Raw genomic sequence first — 13,782 nt, 5'->3', positions numbered from 1 at the left:
GACTGATGGGAGGCCTAGGGTCGATATAGGGCAGAACATACAGGAGGCCTAAGGCCTATATAGGGCAGGACTGACAGGAGGCCTAAGGCCTATATAGGGGAGGACTAACAGGAGGCCTAGGGCCTGTACATGTAGAAAAAGGACAGACCGTTTAGGGGCCACATCAGTCAGGACTGACCAGAGGTTCAAGTCTTGTGTAGGGCAGGGCTGATGGGAGATCCTAGGCCATATCCATATCAGCACTGGCAATCCCATGCTACGGACGCCTTTGCTTTTCTCAACAAAACAATCAAGTAATTTATAAATTAGAGTATTTCTTTAAATCCTTTATGTGTTTAAATTCACAGGGATTTCAGAGCCAGATTGTGATTAGCAGCAGGAAACGAAACTAATTTTGGTCCAAACGTCCTGGACCAACAGGCCTAAAACCGGGTTCCCAAATGGAGATCCATTTCCAGGGCACTGCAACCCTGGAGGAAACTCATAAGGGACGTTTAAAAAAATTGCCACTTTCCAAAACATTTCTCTTCATCACACTTAAAAATATTGAAAACAGGTGAAGAAAAGTTAAGGGACAATTGGGCAATGAGACTGATTGACGTAGGCAAGATTCCATGTGTTGGCTGGAGTTGGGGGTAGGGGGTGCCATGTGATGCTGCTACTACAAAACGAATTAATTACAGTTAGCCTAGAGGTGAAGAGTTCAAATCTCGCTTTAGCATATTAGAAAACTTAATTTAGGAGGTACAGAGTAGACCAAGAAAATAGTTAGATCAAAAAATCACCTTGGTCTGGTTATGTGTGACTCCAAACCTTACTGTTCATTTTTAATGAACTCAGTGCAACTGAAGAAGGGTAAATATATTCTGCCTTTTCAGTATCATCCACAAAACAGATAAAATACCAAACTGTCTCTCTGAGGTTTTCCACACTGGGAAGTTTCTAGATTCATTTCTTGGAGAAGGCAGGAAACTGAGGTGGAGGATGATCAGATCAGTCATGATCTCATTGAATGATAGAGCAGACTCGATGGGCTAAGTGGCCTGTTTCTGCACTGATGTTTTCTGGGTCTGTATGGAATTGGTTGATCACAGCTGACTGCAAGGGGGGCAGGGGGATTATTTTTTTTCCCCCAAGTCTTGCTGTTGCCAAAAAATTATAAAACTGACTCATTTGACAGATGGGAAAAGCCATTTAGCCCAAATTAATTCACCCATCCCAGTTGTCCCTCTTATTCAGAATACCTGACGATTGATAAATGATTCCAAGGCTTCTGGCTCTGTTATTTCTTTGGTAATTAGTTACATATCTTGATCACACTGTGTACGATGATGAGCTTCCTAACAGCAATCCTAAACTTGCCTTTAACTGAGTCAGAGTCATAGAGCTGCACAGCATGGAAACAGACCCTTCGTTCCAACTCGTCCATGCGCACCAGATATCCTAGAAAAATCTAGTCCGATTTGCCGTTTCCCTCTAACCCCTTCCTATTCATGTACCCACCCAGATGCATTTGAAATGTTGTAATTGTACCAGCCTCCACCCACTTCCTCTGGCAGCTCGTTCCAAACACACACCACCCTTTGTGTGAAAAAGTTTCCCCTTAGATCTCTATTGTATCTTTCCCCTCTCACCTTAAATCTATGCCCCTCTAGTTTTGGACTACACCCCCCCCCACCCCACCACCACCAGGGAAAAGACCTCATCTGTTTACCCTATCCACACCCCTCATTATTTTATAAACCTCTCTAAGGTCATCCTGGGAAAATAGCCCCATTCTGTTCAGCCTCTCCATTTAGCAACATCCTCATAAATCTTTTCTGAACCTTCTCTAGTTTCACAACATCCTTCCTATAGCAACGAGACCAGAATTGAACATAGTCCTCCAAGAGTGGCCTAACCAATGTTCTGTACACCCTCAACATGCCCTCCCACTCCGATACGCGCTCACTGACCAATCAAGGCAAGAGTACCAAGCACCTTCTTCACTAACCTGTGACTCCACTTTCAGAGAGTTATGAAGCTGCACTCCAAGGTATCTTTGCTCAGCAACACTCCCCAGGACCTTACCAATAACTTTATTTACCCTTAGCTCCCACACCCTAATCTACCAGAACACACTATCTATCTATACATCTGAGGTCCGACATTCCACCTGGAAATTATAAGCAAACGCAGACTTGGATTAAAGATCTGAAATATTGCTGAGAAGGGAACTATAATGTAAGCATCCTCTACAAACAAAAGGAATGTGGCCAAACCTTGCAGCTTTTTAAAAAAAAATCCCAGAAATCCAATAGATCCCCTACTGCCGTATCCATGGCAACTCCTCACCCAGAGCCAACCAATCAGCACCCTTTATCCTAGGAGCACAAAAGCTGACATTTCGGAAAGGGTCTAGGCCTGAAACGTCAGCTGTTGTGCTCCTGAGATGCTGCTTGGCCTGCTGTGTTCATCCAGCTTCACACTTTGTTAGACTGGAATTCTCCAGCATCTGCAGTTCCCATTATCACTGAGCACCCTTTATCCTGTAGTTGTTGTCATTGTTTGAAATTTAGCATTTTTCTGAAAGACGAAAAGCTTTGACAACATGTATCTGACAGTCCGGACTGGAACACTACGCGATGGGATGGGGCGGAGAGGACTGGTAAAGGATGGCCACTGACAAGTAATGACAGGTCTGGGTGAAATCTGCAGCAAACCAACATCACACATGGTCATTCCATCCCAACTCCACACTTACTTTGTCTTCATGTTCCCTATTGTCGTCCTTCCGAAGCTTTGAGGATTTCGGTCTGCAAGTGTTAAAAATAGAACGGGAGTTGTAATTTTCCAACATTCCGCGCCACGTCAAACTCCCAGAGAGATTAGCGATGCGGGTCAGTAACTGGAGCGGACTCCATTTGGTATCATGTACAAAATCAACAACAACGAGGAAGACTGTTGCCAAGAGAACTTGCGTTAGTGTACCATTTTTCCACAATCTCCACGCGTGCCAAAGCACTCGACAGCCAGTTCAGTGCTTTTAATTCATTCACTTTGGGCGTGCATTAGCTCAGTTGTGACGCTGAAAATGTGTGTCCAATTCCCATCACTGTGACAGATGCTGCTTTTCAACCTCTCCCCCCGCCCACCTGAGGCACAGTGACCCTCAGCTTAAACCAGCACCAGTCACCTCTCTCCGATGGGCGAGCAGCCCTATGGTCTAATGAAGCTACAGCACTCTACCTTCCCTATATTACTGCTGAGATCAGTACTTCATGACTGCCCTTTTGAAGGCTCGCTGTCTTCTTGACTTCAGGGGACAGTTAAGAATCTGCCAATATTAAATTAGGAAATTTAACTGCAATGTATTGATTGGCAGAACAGAGCCTCCTCCCATTTATTTAGAGTCACAGAGTTGTACAACATGGAAACAGACCCTTCAGTCCAACCTGTCCACGCTGACCAGATACCCTAAATTAATCTAGTCCCATTTGCCAGCATTTGGCCCATATCCCTCTAACCCCTTTCTATTCAGATACCCATCCAGATGCCTTTTAAATGTTGTAACTGTACCAGCCTCCACCACTTCCTCTGGCAGCTCATTCCATACATACACCACCCTCTGTGTGAAAACGTTGCCCCTTAAGTCCCTATTAAATCTTTCCCCTCTCACCTTAAATCTATGCCCCTCTTGCTTTGGACTCCCCTACCCTGGGAAAGTACTCTGGATACTCATCCTATCCACATCCCTCATGATCTTACAAACCTCTATAAGGTCACCCCTTCAGCCTCCAACGCTCCAGAGAAAATAAACCCAGCCTCTCCCTATAGCTCAAACCCTCCGACCCCAAAGACATCCTTGTAAATCTTTTCTGAACCCTTTCAAGTTTAGCGACTCATTAGAAAGCTCACCATCTCGGAATAAAGATGTCTCTCCTTTATTCCCAATTGGAATGACAATCTTAATTTTCGAGACCAGTGGACATGGACCCTCTCACAAACAGTAACACCATTTCCATATCCACCCTGTTGAACCCTTTCAGAAATGTGAAGACCTCTACCAGTTCACTGCTCAGCCTGCTCTTTTCTACAGGTAGGAACCTTAATCTGTTCCGCTCACCAAACACCACCTACCCAGCAAACTGCCAGACAGGTTCACAGGTAAAATGATGGCCACAGACATGACACTTGTCGCCGCCAGCAGGACAATGAGGTGACGTTGGAACGATAAGTAGTGAATAGCATCCTCTCCACACTTCTCCCGAATCTCACTGTCCCTGCAAGAAACACAAAAAAGGGAGGTGGGTGAGCAGAGCCTGGGGGGGTGGGGGGGACCAGCGGGCAGACAGGCCTGCGCTTTCACTGCCCCTCACCAGACCTCTCGATCACTGAGCTGCTAGAATTGTCAATGCTGGCTCTGTGGTAGCACTCTGCAGCCCATTTACCTCCTGCCTCACCCATTGACTCAACACATTGGCTTCATTGGAAACAGTAACATCCAGTACCTGACCCTAACGCCCGCCCCCACCCCCGCCCCAAGCAGAAAGTGGAAGAAATCTCCTCTAGCAATTGGCCCAGTAATTTCAAAGGACATAAGAACATAAGAAATATGAACAGGACTAGGCCATTTGGCCCATCGACCCTGCTCTGCCATTCAATAAGATCATAGCTGATCTCATAGCTCTTAAAACTTCTAGTGCGAAAACAGGCCATTCAGTGCACACAGACCCTCCAAAGATCATCCCACCCAGACCTATCCCCCTACCCTATCACTCTTAACCTTGCATTTCCCCATGGCTAAAGCCCCTGATCTTTCTGTGGACTCAGCTCCACCTACTCGCCAGCTCACCCTAACCCTTAATTGTCTTACTGTTCAAAAACCTTAAAAACCTTCAACGAGGTAGCCTGAAGAAGGGTCCCAACCTGAAACATCAGCTTTCCTGCTCGGCCTGCTGTGTTCCTCCAGCTCTACACCTTGTCGTCTCAGATTCTCCAGCATCTGCAGTTCTTGCTGTTCTCAGTGAGATAACCTTGACTGCTTCACTGGGCAGGGAATTCCACAGATTCACAACACCTTTTGTTTCCTCCTCACCTCAGAGATAGCAAAAACTGCCGACGCTGGAGAATCTGAGATACCACAGCGTGGAGCTGGAGGGACACAGCGGGCCAAGCAGCATCAGAGGAGCAGGAAAGCTGACGTTTCGGGTTAGGACGCCCAAGGGGTCTCTGACGCTGCCTGGCCTGCTGTGTTCCTCTGGCTCCACATCTTGAATCCTCTACCCCTCATGATTTTAAAAACCTCTATAAAAGGTCACCCCTCAACCTCCTACACTCCAGTGGAAAAAGATTCCTGGCCTATCCAGCCTCTCCCTATAACTGAAACCCTCAATACCCAGCAACATCCTGGTAAATCTTTTCTGAACCCTCTCCAACTTGATAATATCCTTCCCATAAAAGGGCAACCAACCGGACACAGAACTCCAGAAGAGGCCTCACCAACATCCTGTACAACCTCAACATAACGTCCCAACTCCTGTACTCAAAAAGGTCTAAACTCCGCAGATACAGGACCAGCCCTAACTGACATTTCCTTCAAAGATAACCACAACAGGCCCCCACCCAGAAATCCAGTGAGTCCTTTCGGAATGGCTTCCAATGCCATCTCATCCTTTCACAAGGAAGGAGATCAAACCCGTACAGAATATTCCAGATGTGGCCTCACCGGCTGCAGTAAATCTCTCTTTTTTTACGTTCTACTCCCATCGCATCGAACGGCAACATCTCATTGGCTTCCTAGTGATTACCTGGACCTGCAAACTAACTTCTTGTGATACATGTACCCCAGGACCTCCAGATCCCTCTGCACCAACTATCTTCACATCAGTTTTACTGACACCAGGTTAGAGGGACGGGGTCTTACCCTGGGTCACCTTCCACTAACCTGTGGCACCTTCAATGATAATGACCAATCTTCATGATCCTCCTCCCCGCTTTTAATGCTCCACACTAAATCTTCAATGGTCAAATTTCTCGTGGGTGGTGAAACAGCTGATAGACCTTGTACACTCTGGCTTAAGGATTTACTCTTATATTACCCAGCCATTCCACCAACATCAAACACTACTGATGGAGAGTGTGTGTGTGTGCGTGCATGTACACACATGGAGTCCAGTGGTTCATGTGTTGTTTGACTGGGAGAGAAAACTATAAGCATGAGCAGGCCATTCGGCCCTTCAAGCCAGCTCTCCCATTCAATATGATCTTGGCTGATCCTCCATCTCCACGCCACCTCCCCAATTTCTCCCCAATCCCCTTGATGCCTTTAAATCTAAATATTTATCCAACTCTTTCTTGGATATATTCAGTGACTTGGCCCCCCAAAGCTTTGTGCGGTAGATAATTCTACAGGTTCACTACCTTTTGGAGTGCAGAAATGTTTCCTTACCTCAACCCTAAATGGTCTATCCCATATCCTGAGACTGTGATAACAAGGTGTAGAGCTGGATGAACACAGCAGGCCAAGCAGCATCAGAGGAGCAGGAAGGCTGATATTTCGGGCCTAGACCCTTCTTCAGAAATTTGTTATCTCAGTTTCTCCAGCATCTGCAGTTCCTACTATTCCTGAAACTGTGACCCCAGTTTTGAACACTCCACAATAAGGTAAAACATTGCCCTGCATGTGGTCAGTCCAGCCCTGTTAGAGTTTTATGTTTCAATCAGAACTGCACTCATACTTCTAAACTCTAATTAAATCTGGCCCATTCATACCAATCTCTCCTCAATGGGCAGTCCTGCTATCCCTTTTGTCAGCTGACTGAATCTTCACTTCACCCACACTAGCCTGCCTCAGATAAGGAGACCAAAACTGCTATCCATATTTCTGTTCTCAAATCCGAATGGTTTGCTGCACCAGCCTACTTTCATTGACTGGTGCACAAGGCCAGATCCCTTTGTACATACGCATTTCCCAATGTATCACCCTTAAAATAATAATGTACTTTTCTGGTATACACCTGAGTGTATAACTTGACATTAAGCGACTTTGTACTGCACATGCCACCTGTTTGTGACCTCGCCTCTCCCCTCTACCTCCCTGCTCTCCAACGTTAAAGAGATGGCCCCTGTCAGTCTGTGACAGGAAGACAGGACACTCACTTCATGGTAAAGATGTTAGTCACCCACGAGCAAAAACCCTGCAAGCGGAAACAAAACACAATCAGCTTTTAATCGCACCACGAGATTCCAAACACCGACAGGCCGCTGACAGTGAGAGGGTGGAGGCAGCAGGGTGGAAGACAGCAAGGTAAATGTACACCATCCCCATGCACACACCTGACACCGGGAGTAGGATGGGCCTAAGGCCTAACATTCACCTGACATGGATCAGTGCCCAGTTTCACCCCTCCCACAGCCCAAGTCCAGGTCAGGTGGACACTGGCCCGTACCGAAGTCGACATCGCTCAGTGAAGGCATTACGACAAGGCCCCATCGTTTTACCCCAATTGGATGGGCCAAAGCATCCAAGTTGAAGAGAAGTTGGAGTATACTCCCTACTCTCCTGGGCTAGCAATGACCCTACACCCAACATCACACGAAAGAAATGACCACTACCACATGGCCGCTTGTAGAAGCTTTCTGTGTGTAAATTCAGTTTCATTTTCAACATCCCAGAACAGTCCACCCAGGAGCAGGAGTAGGCCATTCAGCTCAACATGAAGGCTACCCCATTCAATTAGATCATGGCTGATGATCTCCATGCTCACAACAGCACTTAATGTCGTTAGCCTTCCAGAAAAGGCATCTATTTCTGGGATCAATGGTTGTGTTTTCAAAAGAGAATTCCAGGGATTCACCACCCACCAAGTGCAGAAATTCCTCCTCATTCCAGCCTTAAATCTCCAGAGGTGATACCCCTGGTTCTACAGTCACCAGGCAGGAGGAGCACCCTGTCTGCTTACATCCAATGGTTACACTGTGAGAATTCTCTCAGTTTCCATCTTCGAAGCTCTCCAAGTGTAAGGAGGGGCAGGGGAAAGTGTCCAAAGCAGTTTACCGGAGAGTAGACCGACTGACTCCCTGTTACTCACAGCATCTTTGACACTTTGTTCAGTGAATGAAGAGAGTCTTGTGTATCTCCTGGGTGAATCCACGGCCTCACTGTAAAACACAACGCCAAGTGACATGGAAGTCCGTAGATGGGGAGTGAGCACTAATAGGAGAGTAAAAAGGACCACCGATATAGGACACATGTGCCCTGTTACCTAGTAACAGAGAACCTGGGCCACAGGATTAGTCTGAGTAAGTACAGCAGTCCCACTGCATTAGGCATTGTTCACCTTTATGGAGAGAGAGCGCGAGAGAGAGCGAGCGAGCGCGAGAGTGTTATTGGATAACATTGAGAAGTAATCACTAAGTGATATCTGCCCTCAGCTAATTCCATTGGCACTGAAACACAAGTTGTTGAAGAAGCTCGGTAAGTCTGGCAGCATCTGTGAAGGAAAAGACAGAGTTAACATTTCGGGTCCGGTGACCCTTCCTCAGAATTGGTACTGAGGCCAAACGCCCACCAACCCCCAGTCAGTCAACCCCAATTCTGCTGAAATGTGACGCGATGTGTTTACTGAATGAGACAGCAGAGGGAGAGAGTGAGCCCATGGTACAAGAGAAAACTTGGCTCTGTTGCAGGCAATAAAGTGAGTTACCTTGAGGTGTCAGAGACCAACGCAAGGCGCCCATAATCCCATGCTGTCTTCCTCAGTATAGAAAATAGCAAGATCAAGACCTGGAAAAAAAAAATTTTTTTTTTTAAAAATCACTGCAAACATAGCTAAATACAGACCAAAAAAAAATCAATAAGAGTAAGGAACAAAAGCAGAAGTTGCTGAAAATGCTCAGCAGGTCTGGCAGCATCTGTGAAGAAAAAGAAATCAGAGTTAACATTTCGAGTCCGGTAACCCTTTCTCTGATTTGTCTTCACAGATGCTGCCAGACCTGCTCATCTTTCCTATCTAGATAATAAAATGTGAGGCTGGATGAACACAGCAGGCCAAGCAGCATCTCAGCAGCACAAAAGCTGATGTTTTGGGCCTAGACCCTTCATCAGAAAAGGGGGATGGGGAGAGGGTTCTGGAATAAATAGGGAGAGAGGGGGAGGCGGACCGAAGATGGAGAGTAAAGAAGATAGGTGGAGAGAGTATAGGTGGGGAGGTAGGGAGGGGATAGGTCAGTCCAGGGAAGACGGACAGGTCAAGGAGGTGGGATGAGGTTAGTAGGTAGGAGATGGAGGTGCGGCTTGGGGTGTGAGGAAGGGATGGGTGAGAGGAAGAACAGGTTGGACTGGTTTTGGGATGCAGTGGGGGGAGGGCAAGAGCTGGGCTGGTTGTGTGGTGCAGTGGGGTGAGGGGACGAACTGGGCTGGTTTTGGGATGCGGTGGGGGAAGGGGAGATTTTGAAACTGGTGAAGTCCACATTGATACCATTGGGCTGCCGGGTTCCCAAGCGGAATCTTTTCTATCTGTCTGTTTTAGAGCATCCGCAGTTCTTTTGCTTTCTTGATATTAGCTTGGCAGTGAAAAGTGTGCTGTATGTTATGCAGGCAGTTGGCACCTTACTGAGTGCATTAGAGTAGCAGAACAGACCAAGAGTACATTGTCACAGCCACAGAGGAGATGCAGAGCGAGAGAGAGAGAGAGAGAGAGAGAGAGAGAGAGAGAGAGAGAGAGAGAGAGAGAGAGAGAGAGAGAGAGAGATCAGCATTAACGTTTGAGAGGTCTATTCAAAAGCCTAATATCAGAGGGCAGGAAACTGTTCTTGAATTTACGTGTGTACACACTTTTATATCTCTGCCCGACAGAAGAGGGTGAGAGAGAGTTTAACCAGGAATGCTGTTTTCCTGAGGCAGCAGGAAGTACAAGTGGAGTCAATGAATGGAAAGGGTCTAGGCCCGGAATGCCAGCTTTTCTGCTCCTAAGAAGCTGTGTTCGTCCAGCTCCACACCTTGTTATCTCAGATTCTCCAGCATCTGCAGTTCCTACTATCGCTGATTCAACGAATGGAAGGCTGGTTTGCATAAAGGACTGTGCTGTGTTCACGACTCTCTGTAGTTCCTTGCAATCTTGGGAACAGCAACTGCCAAAACCACGCTGTGATGCATCCAGATAGGATGGTTTCTACAATGCATCTATAAAAATTGGTAAGATTTTATGTGGACATGCCAAATTTCCTTAGCCTCCTGAGAAAGCAGAGGAGTTATTGTTTATTCTTGACTGTCATTTCGACATGGGGGAACCATCACTTCCAGGAACTTGACACTGTCAACCATCTCCACTTCAGCACCATTGATGCAGTCAGGGATATGCCCTCCACTCCCCTTCCTGAAGTCAATGGCCAGATCCTTCATTTCGCTGACTGATGATGAGATTGTTGAGTTTATACCATGCTGCGAAACACTCGGCCTTTTTCCTGCATTCTGTCTTGTCATTGTTCGAGATCTGCCCTACAACGATAAGTACTGCCAGCAAACTGGGGCAGAATTTGGCCACACAGTCGTGACTGTAGAAGGAGAATGGTGGGGCAGGGAGGGACGAGTACACAGGCTTGCGGGGCACCAGTGTTGAGGATTATGGTTGAGGACGTGTTGTCGCCTATTCTCACTGACTGCAGTCTAAGGATCAGGAAGTCGAGGATCCAGTTACAGAGGGGCGAGCTGAGACCTAGGTCTCAGAGTTTAGAGACGTGTTTGTTTGGAATCATGGCGTTGAAGGTCGAACTGTAGGCAATATATAGGAGCCTGACGTAAGGATCCTTGTTATCCAGATGTTCCAAGGATAAGTGTGGGGCCAGGGAGACAGTGTCTCCCCCTGTCGTGCCAGTAGGCGAACTACAAAACGATCATTAGCAACGTGGGAGGCTGGTGTAGAGTCTAACCATGACTAACCTTGCGAAGCACTTCATGATGAAGGAGGTCAGATCCTTCAGGTAGTACTCATTAAGGCAGGCCGTGTGATTTTTTGTTTTGGCACCGGGACGATGGTGATCTTCTTGAAGCAGGTGGGAACCTCACAGAGTAAGGGGAGGTTAAAAATATCTGTGAATACTCCTGCCAGCTGGTCTGCGCAGGATCACAGCCACTTTCTGTGGGCTCTCTCTCAAAAAGGTCAATCTAACCTCCATGGCAGTGGTCATAGGTACAGGTGCACGAGGTTATTGCGATAAATGATACCATTTCACCGGCTTTCTGTTCAACGTGAGCATAGAATATACTGAGCTCATTGAGCGGGGATGTACAATAACTCATTATGTTGTGTTGCCACAAACAAAGGGTGTCCTTGTGGTCCGATGGGTCTCTAGTTCAGTTTGGTATTGCCTCTTGGCATCTCTGATGGTCTTACAAAGGTCGCACCTAGATTTCCTGCATAGGTCAGGGTCACCAGACTTGTATATCTCAGACCTAGACTTCAGTAGGGAGTGGATTCCCCCCCACAACCTCCCAGCTCATCCATGGTCTCCTGTTGGGGAACTATGGCACACAGTTTTCTACTCACTTACTAATGAAGTCAGTAACAGTCGTGGCATAGCCATTTAGATTGACTGCAAGTTCCTGAGAATGGACCAACTCTAAGCAGTCCCATAAAAGATCTTCCGTTGCCTCAGACAAACACTGCACTACTTTCTGTTCTGCATTTCCAGAAAGCTAAGGGTTCAGGTACATATCACCACATGTAGACAGGGCTGTTAAGGAGGTGTTTGGAACGCTTGCCTTCATTGCTCAGGCCTTTGAGAGTAGGAGTTGGGACGTCGTGTTGAGGTTGTACAGGATGTCGGTGAGGTCTCCTCTGGAGTAATGTGTGCGGTTCTGGTCGCCCTGTTATAGGAAGCGCATTATTAAACTGAAGAGGGTTCAGAAAAAATTGACCAGGATGTTGCCGTGAATGGAGGGTCTGAGTTATAGGGAGGAGATGGCTAGGCTGGGACTTTCTTCGCTGCTGTGTCGAAATTTGAGAGGTAATATTATTGCAGATTTATAAAATCCCGAGAGGCATAGATAAGGTGCATACTGAGGGCCTTTTCCCTAGAGTGGAGGAGTTCTAAACTAGGGGGCATATTTTTAAGGTGAGGGCATTGTTACTAAGTTTGCAGAAGACACAAAAGGTAGGTGGAGGGGTAGGTATTGTGGAGGAAGCAGGGAGACTGCAGAAGGACTTGGACAGGCCAGGAGAGTGGGCAAAGAAGTGGCTGACGGAATGCAAATGTGATAAGTGTGAGAATTTTGCACTGACTATTTTCTAAAAGGTGAAAGGCTTCAGAAATCAAAGGATTCTCTGCAGGTTCACATGCAGGTTCCGTTGGCAGTCAGGAAGGTAAATGCGACATTAGCACTTATTTCAAGAAAGCTAAAATGCAAAAGCAGGGACATACAGCTGAGGCTGGAGAAAGCTCTGACCAGACAACATTTGGAATATTTATAAGGAGTATTGGGCCCCATTTCTCAGAATACATGTGTTGGTCTTGCAGTGGGCCCAAAGGAAAATTTGCAAGAATGATGGTGGGAGGAAGGGTTTGTCAAATTAAGAGCGGTTAGGGACTCTGTGTCTATGCCCGATGGGGTTTAGATGGCTGAACGGGGGTGCAATCAGATGGAAACTTGCAGAATACTGAGAGGATTGGATACAGTGGACATGGAGATGCTGTTTACACTAGTACATGAGAGACTAGGACTCAAGGCCACAGCCTCAGAGTGAAAGGACAACTCTGTGCATCTGACATGAGCAGAAGTTTCTTCAGCCAGGGCTTGGTGAGTCTGTGGAGCTCTCTGCAACAGAGGGCCGCGGACGCCAGCTCATTGAGCGTATTTAAGGCAGAGATAGGTTCCTGGTTAGTAAGGGGATTAAGTATTACGTGGAGAAGGCAGGAGAATGGGGTTGAGAAACATGATCAAATGGCCTAATTTTGCTCTTGTATGTTATAGTCTTATGGTACAGGCAATCACACACACACACACACACACACACACACACACACACACACAGGAACAGACAGGAACAGACAGAGACACAGTCAGGAAGACACACACAAGGTTACAAAGTAAAAACAATGCTGAAAATTACAAACTGTTGGTGAGGTTGTGGTTAAGATATTGGGTTTGATAACTCATTATGGGGACGATGAGGCCACAGGAGTGTTTGATGAATTATGGCCAGAGATGAGAAGCTTTAAACAGAAGAGAATACAATGAACAGTTCCTGTTCTCTGAAGAGGTGAAAGACAAAACTGCTTGACATTATTAGAATTCTGGAAACTGTACACAAGGAGAAACTGTTTACACAGCTTGGTGACCTGACAACTTTATTACCACAAAAAAGAGAGACGAGCAGAATTGAAAAACACAGAGGGGTTGCTAGGCTGTAAAATCATTCCCACTCTCTGTCAGAAACAGTAAACGCAGGAGGATCCAGCCAGCTTGAAATGAATGGATAGCTCTCACATGAATTATCACTCACTCAACTGACAGATCAAGATCATCACATCTAGGATAGCTGTATACATGCTTTTAAATTATCTACAAGTTTGAAGAATAAAGGATTTAGGAGAAAGGTTGGAGGTTGGTAGGAAATAGGCGATGGGCTGACCGGAACACACACGCACACACACACAGACAGATAGGCACTATGTCAATGCTCAGCTTCCACTTCATACATGACTGAATCAAAAGGATTTTTTTTTAAATATACTCAGGCTGTAAAACAACAAGTACAGCAATCAGAATCGGACAGAAGCTCCACCCTCTGCCCACAGGCT

General features: G+C 46.5%; 1 protein-coding gene across 1 annotated transcript in view; it reads right to left on the bottom strand.

The window, feature by feature from the left end:
• LOC125452529 (CSC1-like protein 2) overlaps positions 1-13,782 on the bottom strand; it is a 65,001-nt gene that overhangs the window by 37,774 nt on the left and 13,445 nt on the right. The window contains exons 3-7 of the mRNA XM_059645722.1: positions 8,688-8,767; positions 8,073-8,142; positions 7,141-7,178; positions 4,120-4,262; positions 2,744-2,795 (exon numbers count right to left, since the gene is read on the bottom strand). Coding sequence (XP_059501705.1) covers positions 2,744-2,795; positions 4,120-4,262; positions 7,141-7,178; positions 8,073-8,142; positions 8,688-8,767 — 383 coding nt within the window. The remainder of the gene's footprint in view (positions 1-2,743; positions 2,796-4,119; positions 4,263-7,140; positions 7,179-8,072; positions 8,143-8,687; positions 8,768-13,782) is intronic.

The sequence above is a fragment of the Stegostoma tigrinum genome, chromosome 4 (assembly GCF_030684315.1).
Source record: "Stegostoma tigrinum isolate sSteTig4 chromosome 4, sSteTig4.hap1, whole genome shotgun sequence".
NCBI lineage: Eukaryota > Metazoa > Chordata > Chondrichthyes > Orectolobiformes > Stegostomatidae > Stegostoma > Stegostoma tigrinum.
Note: the sequence above shows the minus strand (reverse complement) of the source record. Positions and strands in the feature narration are given on the sequence as shown.